Below are 13,916 nucleotides of genomic sequence, written 5' to 3' on the forward strand. Positions count from 1 at the left end.
TCCCACCAGGAGGGAGCTCACAGCCTCTGCGTACCAGGCACCGTCAGTCTCTGATGATGCAGTAATTTTGAAGACATGATCTGTAATGTAATGGTTGACCACAGTAATCTTTATTAGGGGGAAGATATTTCTCAGAACCTCTTGAATCTGAAATAGAGCTCATATTTAAGAATGTAATAGGATGCTAATTTGCTAGAGTAACCAAGGCCTGCTGCTGTATGTGGAGCATCATGATAAACCATAACAATCTTCCTTGTCGCCTCACCTCTTAACAGACAAAGTTGCCTGTGGCCTTCCAACGCTAAGCGGGAGAGATGCTGCACAAGTGTAGGTAACCGTTGCGCTGAAGGGCAGTACCCAAACTTCTGAAGCTCCAGCGCTTCAGTCTCTTTAGGCACCTTTCCTGTCCGTGCAGCCTCCAAGCTAAGATCCCTTCTCCCCCTCAACCATCAGTCCAAAGCCCATTAAGCAAAGCACTCCGAGAGAGAGAGAAGTTTATTTAGACATCTTATCACTTACATTCAACACAATGATCAGTAAACCAGTTAACCCCAATTAGCTCATTCTGCTTTATTGTTCATTTTTTCCATTTTGTACTGATTTAATCTGCTGTTGTGGGTTGTATCACATCTGTAGAAGCTATGGCAGAAATCAAGCCATGAGGTGGACAACAGTGTGAATATATGAACTAACAAGRTATCAGGGAGCTTTAGACTATTACTGAAGCTTTTTCATTCATAGGTCAGTTCTTGTAAGATGGTTCTCAGCTTCCATGTTCTGAAGGCTTAAGCTAAACCTGTAGGATAAAAAGATATCAAAATTAATCATAGTTAATTCTGACTCCATAAATCACAGGCAGCCTTCCTTGCTACAAAGCAGCTGTGAACTAGGATGTTCCCTCCTTCCACCTATTTGGTGGGACATTTAACTGAAGATTTTAGCAGTGTCTATCAGACACACGCACTGGGAATCTCCCAGTCTCCCCTCAAGTCAGAGTAGACCTGGCAGTTGTGCCAAACAGGCACTTGTTACAGGCCAGCAGACCCAGGCCAGCAAGGCTACAGATATAGGCTCTCTAAACACAGGGCCTCCGCTCTCCTAAGCGATTAGCCTCAGTCTACGTAACAGCACAAAAAACTTCAGGAACTCGTTCTCTCCTCACCCCTCCATCTCCTGCTACGTGTACTGGACCAAAACAAGTAAGCAGGAGTTTCAGTGTGAGTATCTGGTCAGTATCCATCCATATTCTTGACAGAACAGATTTAAATACCAAACACATGCCCAAGATAATTTTACTATTCAGCTCATTTAGYAGTCGTCTGGTACTACTGTCCACTTACCATTAGCAAACCTGCACTGCTTCAGTACTTCACTGAACCCCTCACAGAGCTTGAGGTCAGTCTGGTTTTGCGCACACTCCAGGAATTGCTTCATTTCATACTGACATGGGGCAAACTGCTGCTGCTGCTGCTGCTGATAGGCAGGCTGAGCTGCTTGTGGTTCCTGAAATAGCAAATATTTCTGTAAGCACACTTTGAAAAACTCTAGGCAGTGAAGCTGCACAACCCTAATACTGCTTCCTCTATTTCTTCCATGCATTTTAGTCAGTGTTGTATTACTATCTGAACAGAAAACAAATAGCTTTAGATACAAAACGGTTTCCAGCAGTGACATGAGACACTGAGCCATGTTTCCTAAATTACAAAAATTTAAGCAACTTTGCATAGTATCTAGACAAGATGCAACAGCATTATATTAATGTCTGAGCAGTACAAAATGTGATCTCTGGTATTGATCTTGACTTACCATCATCACATCTAGAATATAGAAATCCTTGTCTGAATCAGAGTATTAAGAGTGAAGAACAGACACACACACACACACTAATACCTCCATTGCCATAGTCACATATCATTTGTGTCCCTCTGAACTATTTCTGAGGGATACATGGTGATTGGGGTAATTAATTTGGAGACTAAGGTTCTAAAGTTATCTAGTTTTCTCAGCTGCAACTTGTGCGGTTATTACGTATACAGCAATTCTCTTAGCCTATATGTAACTGGTCTCTCAAGTTAACTGTGCCTTGTTAGGGCCCAGTTGTGCTCTCTCTTACCTGATAAGTAATATCAGGCCTTGCAGCTTCAGAGCCACTTCCTCCACCAAATCCTCCTGTAAGTGCATGACCTATGGTATGGCCTACAGCAGAGCCTACAGCAACTCCTGCAGCAGTTGTAGCCATCTGTGCCATCAGACCAGGCTGCTTTGGTGCAGGAGAAGCCACAGCAGAAGGTGGTGCTGCGGCTGGGACAGGAGCCCGCGCAGCAGGCGCTGGGGGTGCAGCTCTCATTTGTGGTGCCCGACTGAAAGGACATAAGCAGAAACTCAAATCATCACTCCATGCTCAAACTCGCAGAGCCCTGCTGGTTGCAGGCAACAAATATTTGCAGTTTTTAGCTTGGACACTCTGTGCATCCGTGGCAAGTATTCATTCTTCCGATGAGTGATCTATGTACAGCAGCTTCGTGTTCGAGTTTTTATTTTTGGGGCTCTTTGTTTTAAAGAGCAATCCTCTTCCCCACCCTAAGCCTGCCTTATTCTGAGGCATTAGCCTCATTAATGACGGATTAACTTGATGTAACGCTCAGAGGTTGGACGACGGTGTCCTGCCGCTCGGCGAGCCCTGCGGGAATCCGCCGCCATCCCCGCAAGGCGCCGGCCCCGCTCCGCTAACTCGGCCCAAAGCGGCCAGGCGGTGCCGAGGCGCCTCTGCTCCGGCACCGTTAACCCTCCCCGCCCCGGTGYGTCATCCCCGGCATGGCGGAGAGGCCTCTTCCGCCCGCGGCCTACCGGGCCCTGGAGGGAGGGGAGAGAGGCCCACCCGCCGCCGCGGCCCTCACCTGGCGGGGGGCGCCACGCGGGACGTGCGGCTCCTGCTGCCCCTCGGCATCGCGGCGGGTGTGTGGAGAGCCCGGGTCTCGCACCGCCAACGGCCGCAACCGTCACCAACCGCCGCCGCTGAAGGTCACCCGACACCCGGCCGCGCGCGCGCTGCGTCACCGCCGCGGGATCACGTGGAGGGGGCGGTGCCTAGTGCCGCGCGGCCGCGCTGGGGCGGCGCCGCTGCCGGCCGCCGGCGGCCGCGGGGAGGCTGGGCGGGGGGCGCGGCGGGCCGGTAGCGGTTGCGTAAAGGTTCGCCCCGCCGGGCCTTAGCTGCCCCTGTTCGCTGCGGTCTGCCACAGACACGGCACCGAAAATGTTCACCAAGAAACACAGCTGGGAAGTCGCAAGAACGGGAAAGCTTCAGCTCCCTCCCGCTCCCTGGGTAGCTTCGTGTCGCATACCGCTGTCTCAGGCTGGTGGAGCTTGAGATAGTAACCTAGGGAGGGGAACSCAATGAGAAGAACAAACGGAATGGACAAATAAATAAAAAGTCAGGCTTTYCACCTCTTAGTCATAATACAAAATCCAGAGTCATTATAACAAAATGAAAGGTACTGCATTTACTTTGATAAAAAGAGGGATTTTTTTTTAGACAAAACACAAATGACTTTTGGAATSTGTTAAGAGTTGTTAACCTCAGCAGAGCTTTAAAAAAGAATGAATCATTTAATAATGAGAAAGTCAGTTATATCACAGGGATATAATTAAAATATAGTCCCTTAGGTATAGTCCCTATACCTAAGTATAGATACATCAGAGGTACAACTTTCCACTGAAATCTGATCTCTGCTTATTGAGTTAATATGAAAATAATGAAAGGAGTCCAATTGATTAACATATATAGGACTAGACCTAGTGAGCTAATATGCCCTCAAATTAGGATTAGCAGAAAATGAAATTTCAAACAACTCAGTTTCTGATATAACCAAGCAYCTCTCTTTTTATCCTTAATGTACATATTGAAGTTCATACATAAAATGTGATTGCTGCACTGCAACCTCATCACTCCATTATAAAGCTGTTATTCAGACACAAAAAAAATTGCTTGTTCACATTTCTTCAAAATTCTTTCTCTTCAACMTAAGTCCAGTCATTTCAACATCTTGTATGCAAGGGAATGTAACTGTCTGATGAGAATGACTCCATCTTATTTAGAAAGTGTTGCTACTGTCAGTGTATACAGCAAGAATAATCCAAAGCACAGCTTGAATCAGAAAAGCAGTTTGTTTATGTCAAAAATTATGAGATAAATACAAGTAACACATCACAATTCAGAACATAGGCATCTGTGTAACTTCAGACTGTTARTATTACTGCAGAAGCTGATCTCTACGTCTTCTCTTTCTCTTATTCTTGGCCTCCCTCCATTTTGGCGCAGAATTCCTCCTAAGTGGCTCTGGTTTTTGGTCTTGTCAAATGTCTGTGAAGCATTATGAGTTTTACACTCCAGACAGGCAGTAATTTACATCAGATTTGGCACTTTCTCTCCTGAAGTTGGCCCGTGATGCTGGAGAACAGCTCACCGGCTGCAAGGCTGCCCCAATATGGGAGGCAGTGGCTGCACCTGGGGCAAGCCTCAGAGCTCAGTCCAGTGCTGCCAGTGGGAGCAATGCTTCCAGCTCTGAACAGCTCCAGGGCGGGGGGAAACTATTGCTGTCTGGACTCTAACACAGTTGGCTCCCCATTTGCTATATATATGTGTGTGTGTTTATATTAAAAAAAAAAGCATTGACTTGACTGTCTTGTTTTAGGCTGAGCTACAAATACACGAGTTAGGGATCACTCTTTTCCCTTAGCTTTAGTCTCTCTGTTGCTATTTTTTTCTGTTGYGCCTCCTGTCTCAGTCATTCCCACCCTTTTCCCATTCTCTCTTCCTTTGTCCTCATTAATAGGAGGCACATATTTTAGTTCATATAGCTAGCTATAGTTCAAGCAACTTTTTAATKAGTTTTATTAACCTTTTTATTAATACTTACCCCTTTTTATTAATAGTTACCCATTTCCTTGTCGTCGTCGTCATCATTGAGGAAAGGGTTCCTTCTTTTTGTCAGTCATCCTGCCATACTTTTCTTTATGAATTAGTTTTGTTTTAGARAACAATGAAAGCATGAATGGCACGATTCAGTGTGAATGCTGTCATTGTGTTTTGCTGTGTTCCTTGGGAAAACTTAAGGAGGTTCACACACTGTGCTGACTCCCTCTTCCACCTGCCCATGAGGAGCAGCCACAGCACACTACAGAAAAGGGGAAGAAGTAGCCTGTGGCCATTTCCAAATAAAGCAAACACAGTGGTTATGGTAGATGTTTATGATAAGCAACGCCTGCTTTGTCCTCAGCAACTAGATGACTTTGGTATTTGCAGACCAGAGGTACTAGATGATTTCTTAAGCTATAACCAGCTATTAAGATTTCTTAAGCTGTAAGTATTGATGTTACTTCTGAGAGACACCAGAAACATAAGGAAGAAACGTGATACAGCACTGATTGCCTTTGGTTTTATCTGTCCAATGCTAACTAGAGCTATTGACTACGAGGTCTGCTGCTATATTTAGAGGTGTGATATGAATGTGATCCTAGATCTGCGAAACACATGATGAAATCACRCTGCTCAAATGCAAAACATATTCTCGAAGATGAAAACCTCACAGAGCCTGGGGGAAATCCAGTGCCAGTTCCCCTGCAACCACCAGGCCTGTGCTAGAACAAACACCAAAAAAATGAATATTCTTTTTTTCTGTCGGTTTTCCAAAGTGGGCACACACAGCCCGAACGCTCACGGTGAACTCTGTGAGCCATCACAGGCCCTCAAAAGGCGAGGAATGAGGGAAAAGGCAGAATCCCCGTCAGGCTCGGAGCCGCTGCGGGCCGCGCGGGGCCGTTGGGGGCCGTTGGGGGCCGTTGGGGGCCGTTGGGGGCCGTTGGGGGCCGCGCGGCCCCGCGCGCGCGCCGCGCCCCGCCCTGGACGTGGCGCCCCGGCGTCACACCCCCTTCCTCCCCCCCGCTCCCGCCTTGGGCTGACGTGACGTCGTCGCGAAGCGCCACGTCCGGTGCCGGCGGGTGGGGAGCGGAGGGGGCGTGGCCGGCCGACGAGCCAATGGGCGTGGGGCGCGCGTGCGCGGCTGGGCGCCGCCGGGCGCGCGTCGCGGGCTGAGGCGGAGGGAGGGGGTAAGATGGCGGCGCCCGTCCTGCTGCGAGTGTCGGTGCCGCGCTGGGAGCGGGTGGCCCGCTCCGCGGTATGCGCGGCCGGCATCCTCCTCTCCCTCTACGCCTGCCACGTGGAGCGCGAGAAGGGCCGCGACTTCCACTACCAGGCTCTGTGCGACATCACCGAGCGGGTCCGCTGCTCCTCTGTCCTCAGCTCCAGGTGAAGCGGGGCTGGGACCCGCCGCCGCCTCAGGCCGCAGCGGGGCGAGCGGGATGGAGGGGCCGAGCGCGGCCGGCGCGCTGCGGGCGGGCGCGGCGGCGGGGCTGCTGGGCGGCCGGCCCGACTCTGTGAGGGGGCKGCGGCGGCGGAGCCGGGTGGAGCGGCCTGGGGGCGGCGGGAGCTGGCGCTGCAGCCGGGGGGTCGCTCAGGCACGGAGGGGGCCGCGGCTGAGGCTCTGCCGGGGCCCGGGCTGGCAGGCCGAAGAGGAAGGTCTCCGAGCCCTCCTCGGCCGGAGGGATGGTGTGGGAATTGTTTTGCTCCAGATCACTGAGGGCGGGAGGGCGAGGCACCTGCAGCGTGTGTGTGTTGTAATCTTTGGTGATTAACTGGAGTGATAAGAGTTTAGGGGCAAATATACTTTAGAATAAAGTGCGTAGGTGTGAATACGGGTTGAGGCTGACATAAATATGCAATCATGGATTACTTATTTTCTTGTATTTTAATAGGAACATCTGAATTGCTTTTTCATTATAGCCTTTCCAAGCAGTGCATATGATTGCCCTTGTGATATGCACGGAGTACTTAATTCAGGGAAGACTGCTATGCTTCAGTAGTAAATGCCCGATCCAAGTCTTGGATTATTTTACAGGTTTCTTATCAGCAATAAAATTGTTTCAGCAGGCTTGCTTGCTTTCTTTCTTTTCTTCTCCCCTAAAGGCTGATGACTCTCCTGGTGCACCTTTAAGGAGAGTGAGAATATGAATCTTAATATGTCTTGTTAAGCAGCCGGCTTATTTAATGGTATTAGTGAGAAGAATTTGTTTGATTACAAATATCATTAAAAATTCACTACAGGAAATACTTGCAGGTGTTATTAAGWTAAGAAATGCTTCCTAAGAACGTATTCCTCTGGTTGAAATATTTAAGAATATGCATTTTTGTCTAGCAATATCAAAACTGATCTCTGTGTGTGCTTTCTTACATGTATGTATGTGTGAATGTGTATATATATGCATATACATATGTGTACATACATACATATATATACACATATGTGTATATATATACACAGATGGAAAGACTCCCAGAGGTAAGGAACTGGGAAGGGGAAGAGTTGGGTTCTTCAGCAAATGTGTTTAGCAAGCTCTCAAAACAGCACCCTTCTGTTGTGAAAATGAGAATTTTGATAATTTTATGATAGCATCTTTAGTGGAGTGAATGCTTGTGATTTTTTTTCCCAATTTAACTTATGTATAAGCTATCACAGTTCTTATAAAGGCAATTACTGTATTATCATATCAAAATTACATGGGAGAATACACCCATAATCTGTGAAGATGGAAGCTAGTTAATTTGTTTAGATAAAACCCCAAGGGAGCTCTAATTCGTAAAACTAGTTCTGTAGTGCTAGAGCTGGTATTGTGTTACAGTACAAGGAGATGTATACTTACAGATGTTTGAGAGGAGGTTCTTGTGATTGAATGAGGGTTTCTACTCTGCTTTTCAGTCTCTCATTAGATAATCTTTAGTTTGTGAAGATGCTTGTTCTTGTCTCTCTCAAAGAATTATTTTAAAATCAGAAGTGTCAATTTAAAGAGAAGACTAAAATGATTGGTAACTTAAGCTTGTACACTAAAATGATGCATAGATTACTGAGATAAACCATGTAAACATTGCTAGTAATCTAACTTTCACCACAGCTATAGAAGTGTTTTTATTTATATTAAAAACATAGGTATTTGCTCTTAGGTCTGGAGCAACCTCTGGACTGAAAATCAGTATGTGTTCTTGTATAGAATGGGGCTTTCATTACCTTATTATTATCATAAAGTCTGCTCTTGAGACAAGGAATTTCGAGTAATAGTTTTAACACATGTTTGCCAAGAGCTTTGAAAAAGCAAAGTATTTCCAATTATGTCTTTAGATATTTCTATTTATGGAATAACGTTTGGTAATTACAGTATACATTAGTATTGCTGCAGTTGAAATATTGAGAATGCCATGGTAATGCCTGTAAATACTATACTATAGGAATTATAGGAATTATTCTATTCTATATCTATTCTGATATAGAATACGTCGAGTAAAATCAATCTTTAGACATGATTCTCCTACCAACTGCTAGCTAGAAGTACTGCAAATGTCAAGATAGCTCATGATAGTTGGAGCAGGTGGGTAAAAGGAGTCTGGAAAAGGAGTATGCAAGTGCTCTTCAGTCAAACCATATTTGGAGAAGAATGTGCTTTCAGTGCTGCACGGGATCCAGACAAAAAAGGAACATTCCTTTAAATTAAGGCAACAGGGCAAGCTATTTAACTTTGAAAGGAATTCGTCTTTTTTTCTGTGGTGCCACGGCTTTCTGTCCTTCACTCGTTCTCCCTCCCTTCTTCCTCACTTACTGGTCCTTGTCGCTACCGGTATGTGTCCAGAGTTTCTTTGAAATTTGATTTCTGAAAGGAACTTTTAATTAAAATTTAAATTCCACGGGTCAGTAGAATTTCAAATAATTGTTGTTCTAGCATTTTTGCATTTAATGCAAGTTTAACTTTAAGATATTTCTTTTCTGATTAAACTATTACACTGATGGTTCAAATTAATTATTTGATTAGCTGTGTACAGTTAGCTTCTACAGAGTTAAATGTGACAAACTTGTATTTTTTTTGGCTTTTACTAGCTTCTAGAGCGTTCATTCCATTGTATGACCCTTTATTTAGACTGAATTTACTGATGGAATTTACAATGCAATAACCTTTCATGCCTTGGCATTTAGTGTTGACTCCAACAGTGGATTATACTTCAAAAAGCGCATCGTGGTGATGTGATTAATCCTAAATGTATAGATTAGAGTAAATTAGTTTATTGCTCTCTGAGCTGAGTTATTTTGGAACTAAGTTCTGGTCTTTGGGGAAGGGTTTTTCACTAATAAGCTTTTAGAGTTTCCAGGTCTTGCCCTTAAGCCAAATCTAGTATTAGCACAACAATGAGAGCAGAAATGTTGTAAAGATTACCACTGTGCAGAGGGAGGAGCATGGAAAATCTTATATCAGAGCCTGACTCATCCAGAAGATTATACTGGAGAACTGCCTTCTTAGTACATCTTATTATTCAAAATATTAATGTTCAGCATATTTCAAGCTGTTATCCTGGCAAAAGTTCACCAAGTGACTTAAGAAGAAACACAACTAAGAACACTATAATGATCACTATCGCTTTTCAAGACGAAAGCAAGACATAGGGAAATACAAAATACTTTCTTTTGGCAATTGCTGTGGGTTTTTTAAGTGAATTGCTGTATTTTACTTAGGGATGATTAAGTGGCAAGAATGGCTTTATAACAAAACTGTGTAATAGCAGTTATCATGAGGTATCTTTGCTTTGAGTGTTAAAATAGTTTTTTGCAGAGAGAATTAAACTAAAAGACAAGTTTCAAGTAATACTGATGGTGGAATGACTTGAAATAAAAAGTGAAATTTAAGTTGTAATGCAGAGGTCTTGAGCTTTTTGTTTCGATCTTTTGCATGCCACAGGTAACTTTCAAGTCTTCCAATATGTTGCTACTTTCTGTCTTGATTAATCTAACATTCCTACAGAGCAGGTTATTGGATAGTTCTTATTGAAGGAAAGTATGTGGCCCAGCATGTGTATGGTAGTTATCGCAAGCTACCATAATGACCAAAGGGCATATGTCACTGTATATCTTTAGCAATATTTGCAGCTTTCAGCCAACTGCGTAAGTGGGGAAGTTTGGAAATAGTCAATATTGATCTAGGTTAACGTTTTTAACTGGCTTACTGAAGAACTAGAGTAACAGTAGAGTTTTAAGAATCAATGTTCATTTGGGCATAACTTAATGGATAGTATACTTTAGGGATTCCCTATGCTGAGATTTGTATTAATCTGAAAGGTCTTAGATTGCTTGTCATCTTTTACTTGAGTCACTCTAAAATGCCTATTCTGAAAAAATGTAATAAGTTTATCTGTTTTTTAATGGATGTACCACCACAATAAGCTGATAGTTCTTGAAAACGTGTATCTGTAAAATTTTGCTTGTGTTTTGGACAGGCTTGTGCAGATACACAGCTATTGTACTGGGTTTGCCAAGGGTGGCCTGTGACAGCTGTAATATTGCATTGCTCTGCTCACCTTCATGAATTATTTTAAACAGTGATCTTAGACTTACAAATGTTATGTTTGAGTTGCTTAGTTGTGTGACATAGTACTTCAATATCAWGTTGTGTGAATGTATGGGTGTATAGCTTATTTCTCTGCAGAAGGAGGGGTGCAATTATACTATAATATACTGAAGTTAAAAACTTTTACCTGTGTGTGTGTGTTTGTGTGTGTGTGTTTTTGTCTTTATTTTTTTTTCCAAGGAAGCACACCTTGTTCACACTATTGTTCTGGTGCAGCTTTAGAGTGCGGACCATAACAAAGACCAAGTTGACAAGAACAACCCCATTATCAAAACAAATGGAACATGGAGCAAAAACTCTCTGACCTCATACCTAACCTGATGTTTATATTGCAGGTTCCCATTCAGTTCTGTTGTGGGGCAGTTCCTGTAAACTTGATGTCTGTCAAGTTTGCTTGATTCCAGGTTAAGAACATTATATAGCAGTTATCTTTCATTTTAATGGTAAGTTCCTGATGTCCTAGAATCTTTATCTATTGTTGTACCTGATAGCAAGTGTGCAAGTATATTTGAGATTGATAACTGCAATTGTTAGTGACTGAAGTAAGGTGAGAAATAAAGAAGGTAGCGTTATACAGAAAGTGGGGAAAGACTTATGTAGTTGCTTCTTGTGAATGAGCATAGGCAAATAAGGCTCATGTGCTTTTTTTTTTTTTTTATTCACTTGTTTTACAAGTCTTTGCTTTTCACTTTGCTTTTCATCGATTTCTTCAACCTGAGACAAGTTACTGATTTTGTCAGGCATCTTTGTTTTTGCATAGCAAAAGATAGGACTTAGATTAAGTGGATGAACAGTGGTATTTGAAACACTGGTGATAATTCAACATGAATTGTATTCAGGGTTCTTAAACTGTCAAAGTAGTTAATGGAAATGTGGCCTTTTGAGACTGAGCTGAAACTTGCGGTCTAAAATTGGTTGTTGTGCATTTTTGAGGTCGTCTGATTGCTGGATAGCAATTATAAGGATGCTTTTGCAGTTTTTCTGTACAAAAGTTCATTTTTTGTTTTCTGGGGAAAGTGTTTAAGTTTGCTAGTTTATTGTATTGATTGTATAGAGGGAGATGAGTGTAGGCACAGTCTGTCTCGTGTGCCAAGTGCTCTGCTTCAGAGTGCTGCACATCAAATACAATGATGAATTTCAGTGATTTGGCGTAACTATAGCTGAGTACTGCACAAGTTTTATAGCTAAGGATATTGAGGCAAAAAAGTTCAAGCAACTTGAGGCTAGAATAGGTCATGTTATCTTTGCTTTTTTAGCCTAGTTTCTGTTTTAAAAAGCCTGTGTTGTGTATCCATTGCTCATCTCTAATAATSTCTGTATTTTATGGGAAAACTTAACAAGGAATAGAATTTTCTTAAGTTCTAGGGAAACACATTCAGTGCTGGAGGGGAGAGGGACTCAAAGTAATATTCCTGCTAAGGAGGGGAAAATACAGTATGAGTTCAGGTTATCAGTCCCGTTTGGTCTGTCAGCCAGACAGTCAGCACACATGTAAATAGGACTCAGACAGAACTGATAGATAATGGACCTGATTGAGGCAGGGTGCAAAGAGGCTAAAGGATGTGAACTAAGAGAGGATCTGAAGGTATTTTGTGTACAGGTGAAGGAGGGTGTTATAGGCACACTTGCAGAAAACCAGCTTTGTTCTGAATCAAGTTGTTCCCAAAGCAGCAGGAGCTAATCATTCAAATGATTTTTTCTTTCTTTTTTCTTTAAGGGAAAGGTGATGACTTAATATTTCAGACTGATCTAATGAATATTGGCTGAGGCTGCATCTTTCATAAGATACACAAATCCTATGTCTACACAAGACTTTTAACCTTACAGTGATCTGAACTATAACATGTATCTTTTTTCTTTTCATAGATACATTATTTTTGACTTGACTGAAATCTGTAGTAGTGCTGAGAATTATTTTGCATGATGCTGCGTAAATTTAACAAAGTGCCTGTCAATTGTAATTCACATTAAGCTTTCACAAACTGAGCCCATTAAAAGATATTATAGAAACAATACTTTGGTGTTGACTTGTAATTTGAATAACCAGTGCTTCCCACAAGTCTGCTATAAAGTAGTTAACCACTGTCTGCCTGAGACTGAAGGATATACAGAAGAAAATTATAGTTGTTAATGGCAAATACTGCTAATAGATTAAAAATGAAAGTACATGTATCAAAATTCTTTGAGCACTCTTGGCAAGCTCACAAATGGGATTTTTAATCGCCTTTTTCTGATGGCTTCTAACTGAAGGCTTTTACTTATTTTATTAAAACTGGTAGAGTAGCCTAAGTGCCCTTGTAACTATGAACTAGGCTTAATCCAAAATCCTCTAGTGAAGCTGTGCAAAAGCTGCAACGAAAGTTCTTAACGTTACTAAGTATTAACATGCTCTGGATCCTTTGACCTTTATATCAGCTTTTCATTGAAGGCAATGTGTGTGCATAGGCCATCTTTCCTCACTGCATTAGAACATTCATTCTGTACTGTAACTTATCTCAGAAGCCAGATGACATTCAAGAAAATGTCTACATGTCACTTGTCAAGTATAGTTTTTTCATTTAGGAAACCGTGTGTTGTTTCCTCAAGGTTACTTGCTATTGATATCAAAATAATGCTTATAGGAATGAAAAATAATCCTGAAATGATGCGCTTTAAAAAGGTACTACTATTCAGAAAACAGAATTGGGGTTTATTACAGATAGTTCTCTGAAAATATCATTAGTTTGTTGATTATTGTTTGGTGTTCTTAATTACACTAACCTATAAATTACAGAAGAGAGAAACGTGATGGAAAACCTGCCATGGCACAAATGCACAGCATTCCCGAGCATGCAATTTGATATCTGATCTCCTAAAAGATTTGATAGAATTTTCAACTAGACACTAAGGAGACTAGAATGTAAAGTGGAGAAGTGTCGTACACTTACTTTGTTCAAGGCGTTTGCTACTTGCTTACTTCAGGGACGTGGTATTGAGGCTAGCAGGACTTGACCTGATCCAGTATGGTTATTCTCATTTTAAGATGAATGTGTAATCATTGGTTTCTTTCCTGACAGGAGAGCTAAGGGTTGCCAAGTGAGATTAAGGCAACATGATTCTGGAACTCATCAACACAGGATGTTGTGGAAATCAAAAGTATGCATTCAGACAGTGTCTAGGTACATTCCTGGAGGAAAGCCTCAAACTAAGCTACTAAATATGTTGATCCAGCTGAAACCCTACTTCAGAAGTTTCTTAAACTAGCTCTTTATTGTAAATTGTAATTAGGGACACTATTTTGGAGAATGAACTGTGTAAAAGCACTCAAAAGTGTCTCCTGCTGGCAACTGTAAGAACTGGAGCTCTTGGCTGGAAATAGCAGTATAATATTTCTTACAGAAAGTGGGTGAGTTAATAATCTTACTCTGGCCAAATATATA

General features: G+C 42.5%; 2 protein-coding genes across 2 annotated transcripts in view; one reads left to right on the forward strand and one right to left on the reverse strand.

The window, feature by feature from the left end:
* Positions 1-477: 477 nt before the first annotated feature.
* Positions 478-3,065, reverse strand: CHCHD2 (coiled-coil-helix-coiled-coil-helix domain containing 2). The gene is made up of 4 exons (XM_085315807.1): positions 2,898-3,065; positions 2,114-2,360; positions 1,341-1,503; positions 478-796 (listed from the first exon to the last, which is right to left on the reverse strand). Exons 1-4 carry the CDS (start codon positions 2,945-2,947, stop codon positions 786-788), a joined length of 471 nt encoding a protein of 156 aa, XP_085171933.1. The 5' UTR covers positions 2,948-3,065; the 3' UTR covers positions 478-785.
* Positions 3,066-6,068: 3,003 nt separating this feature from the next.
* The window catches only part of VKORC1L1 (vitamin K epoxide reductase complex subunit 1L1), a 22,692-nt gene continuing 14,844 nt past the window's right edge, over positions 6,069-13,916 (forward strand). The window contains exon 1 of the mRNA XM_085315850.1: positions 6,069-6,304. Within this exon, the coding sequence (XP_085171976.1) occupies positions 6,111-6,304 (194 nt within the window). The 5' untranslated portion in view covers positions 6,069-6,110. The remainder of the gene's footprint in view (positions 6,305-13,916) is intronic.

Source organism: Rhea americana, unplaced genomic scaffold (genome assembly GCF_003343005.1).
Source record: "Rhea americana isolate MKP2758 unplaced genomic scaffold, rheAme1 scaffold_111, whole genome shotgun sequence".
Taxonomy (NCBI): Eukaryota; Metazoa; Chordata; class Aves; order Rheiformes; family Rheidae; genus Rhea; species Rhea americana.

Bases quoted from the DNA above. Each gene is read 5' to 3' on its own strand.
- CHCHD2 (XM_085315807.1), bottom strand. From the start codon at position 2,947: ATGCCGAGGGGCAGCAGGAGCCGCACGTCCCGCGTGGCGCCCCCCGCC. The intron at 2,361-2,897 runs GTGAGGGCCGCG...ATGTCCTTTCAG, and splicing joins CGCGTGGCGCCCCCCGCCAG to TCGGGCACCACAAATGAGAG. The intron at 1,504-2,113 runs GTAAGAGAGAGC...TTGCTATTTCAG, and splicing joins GGCCTGATATTACTTATCAG to GAACCACAAGCAGCTCAGCC.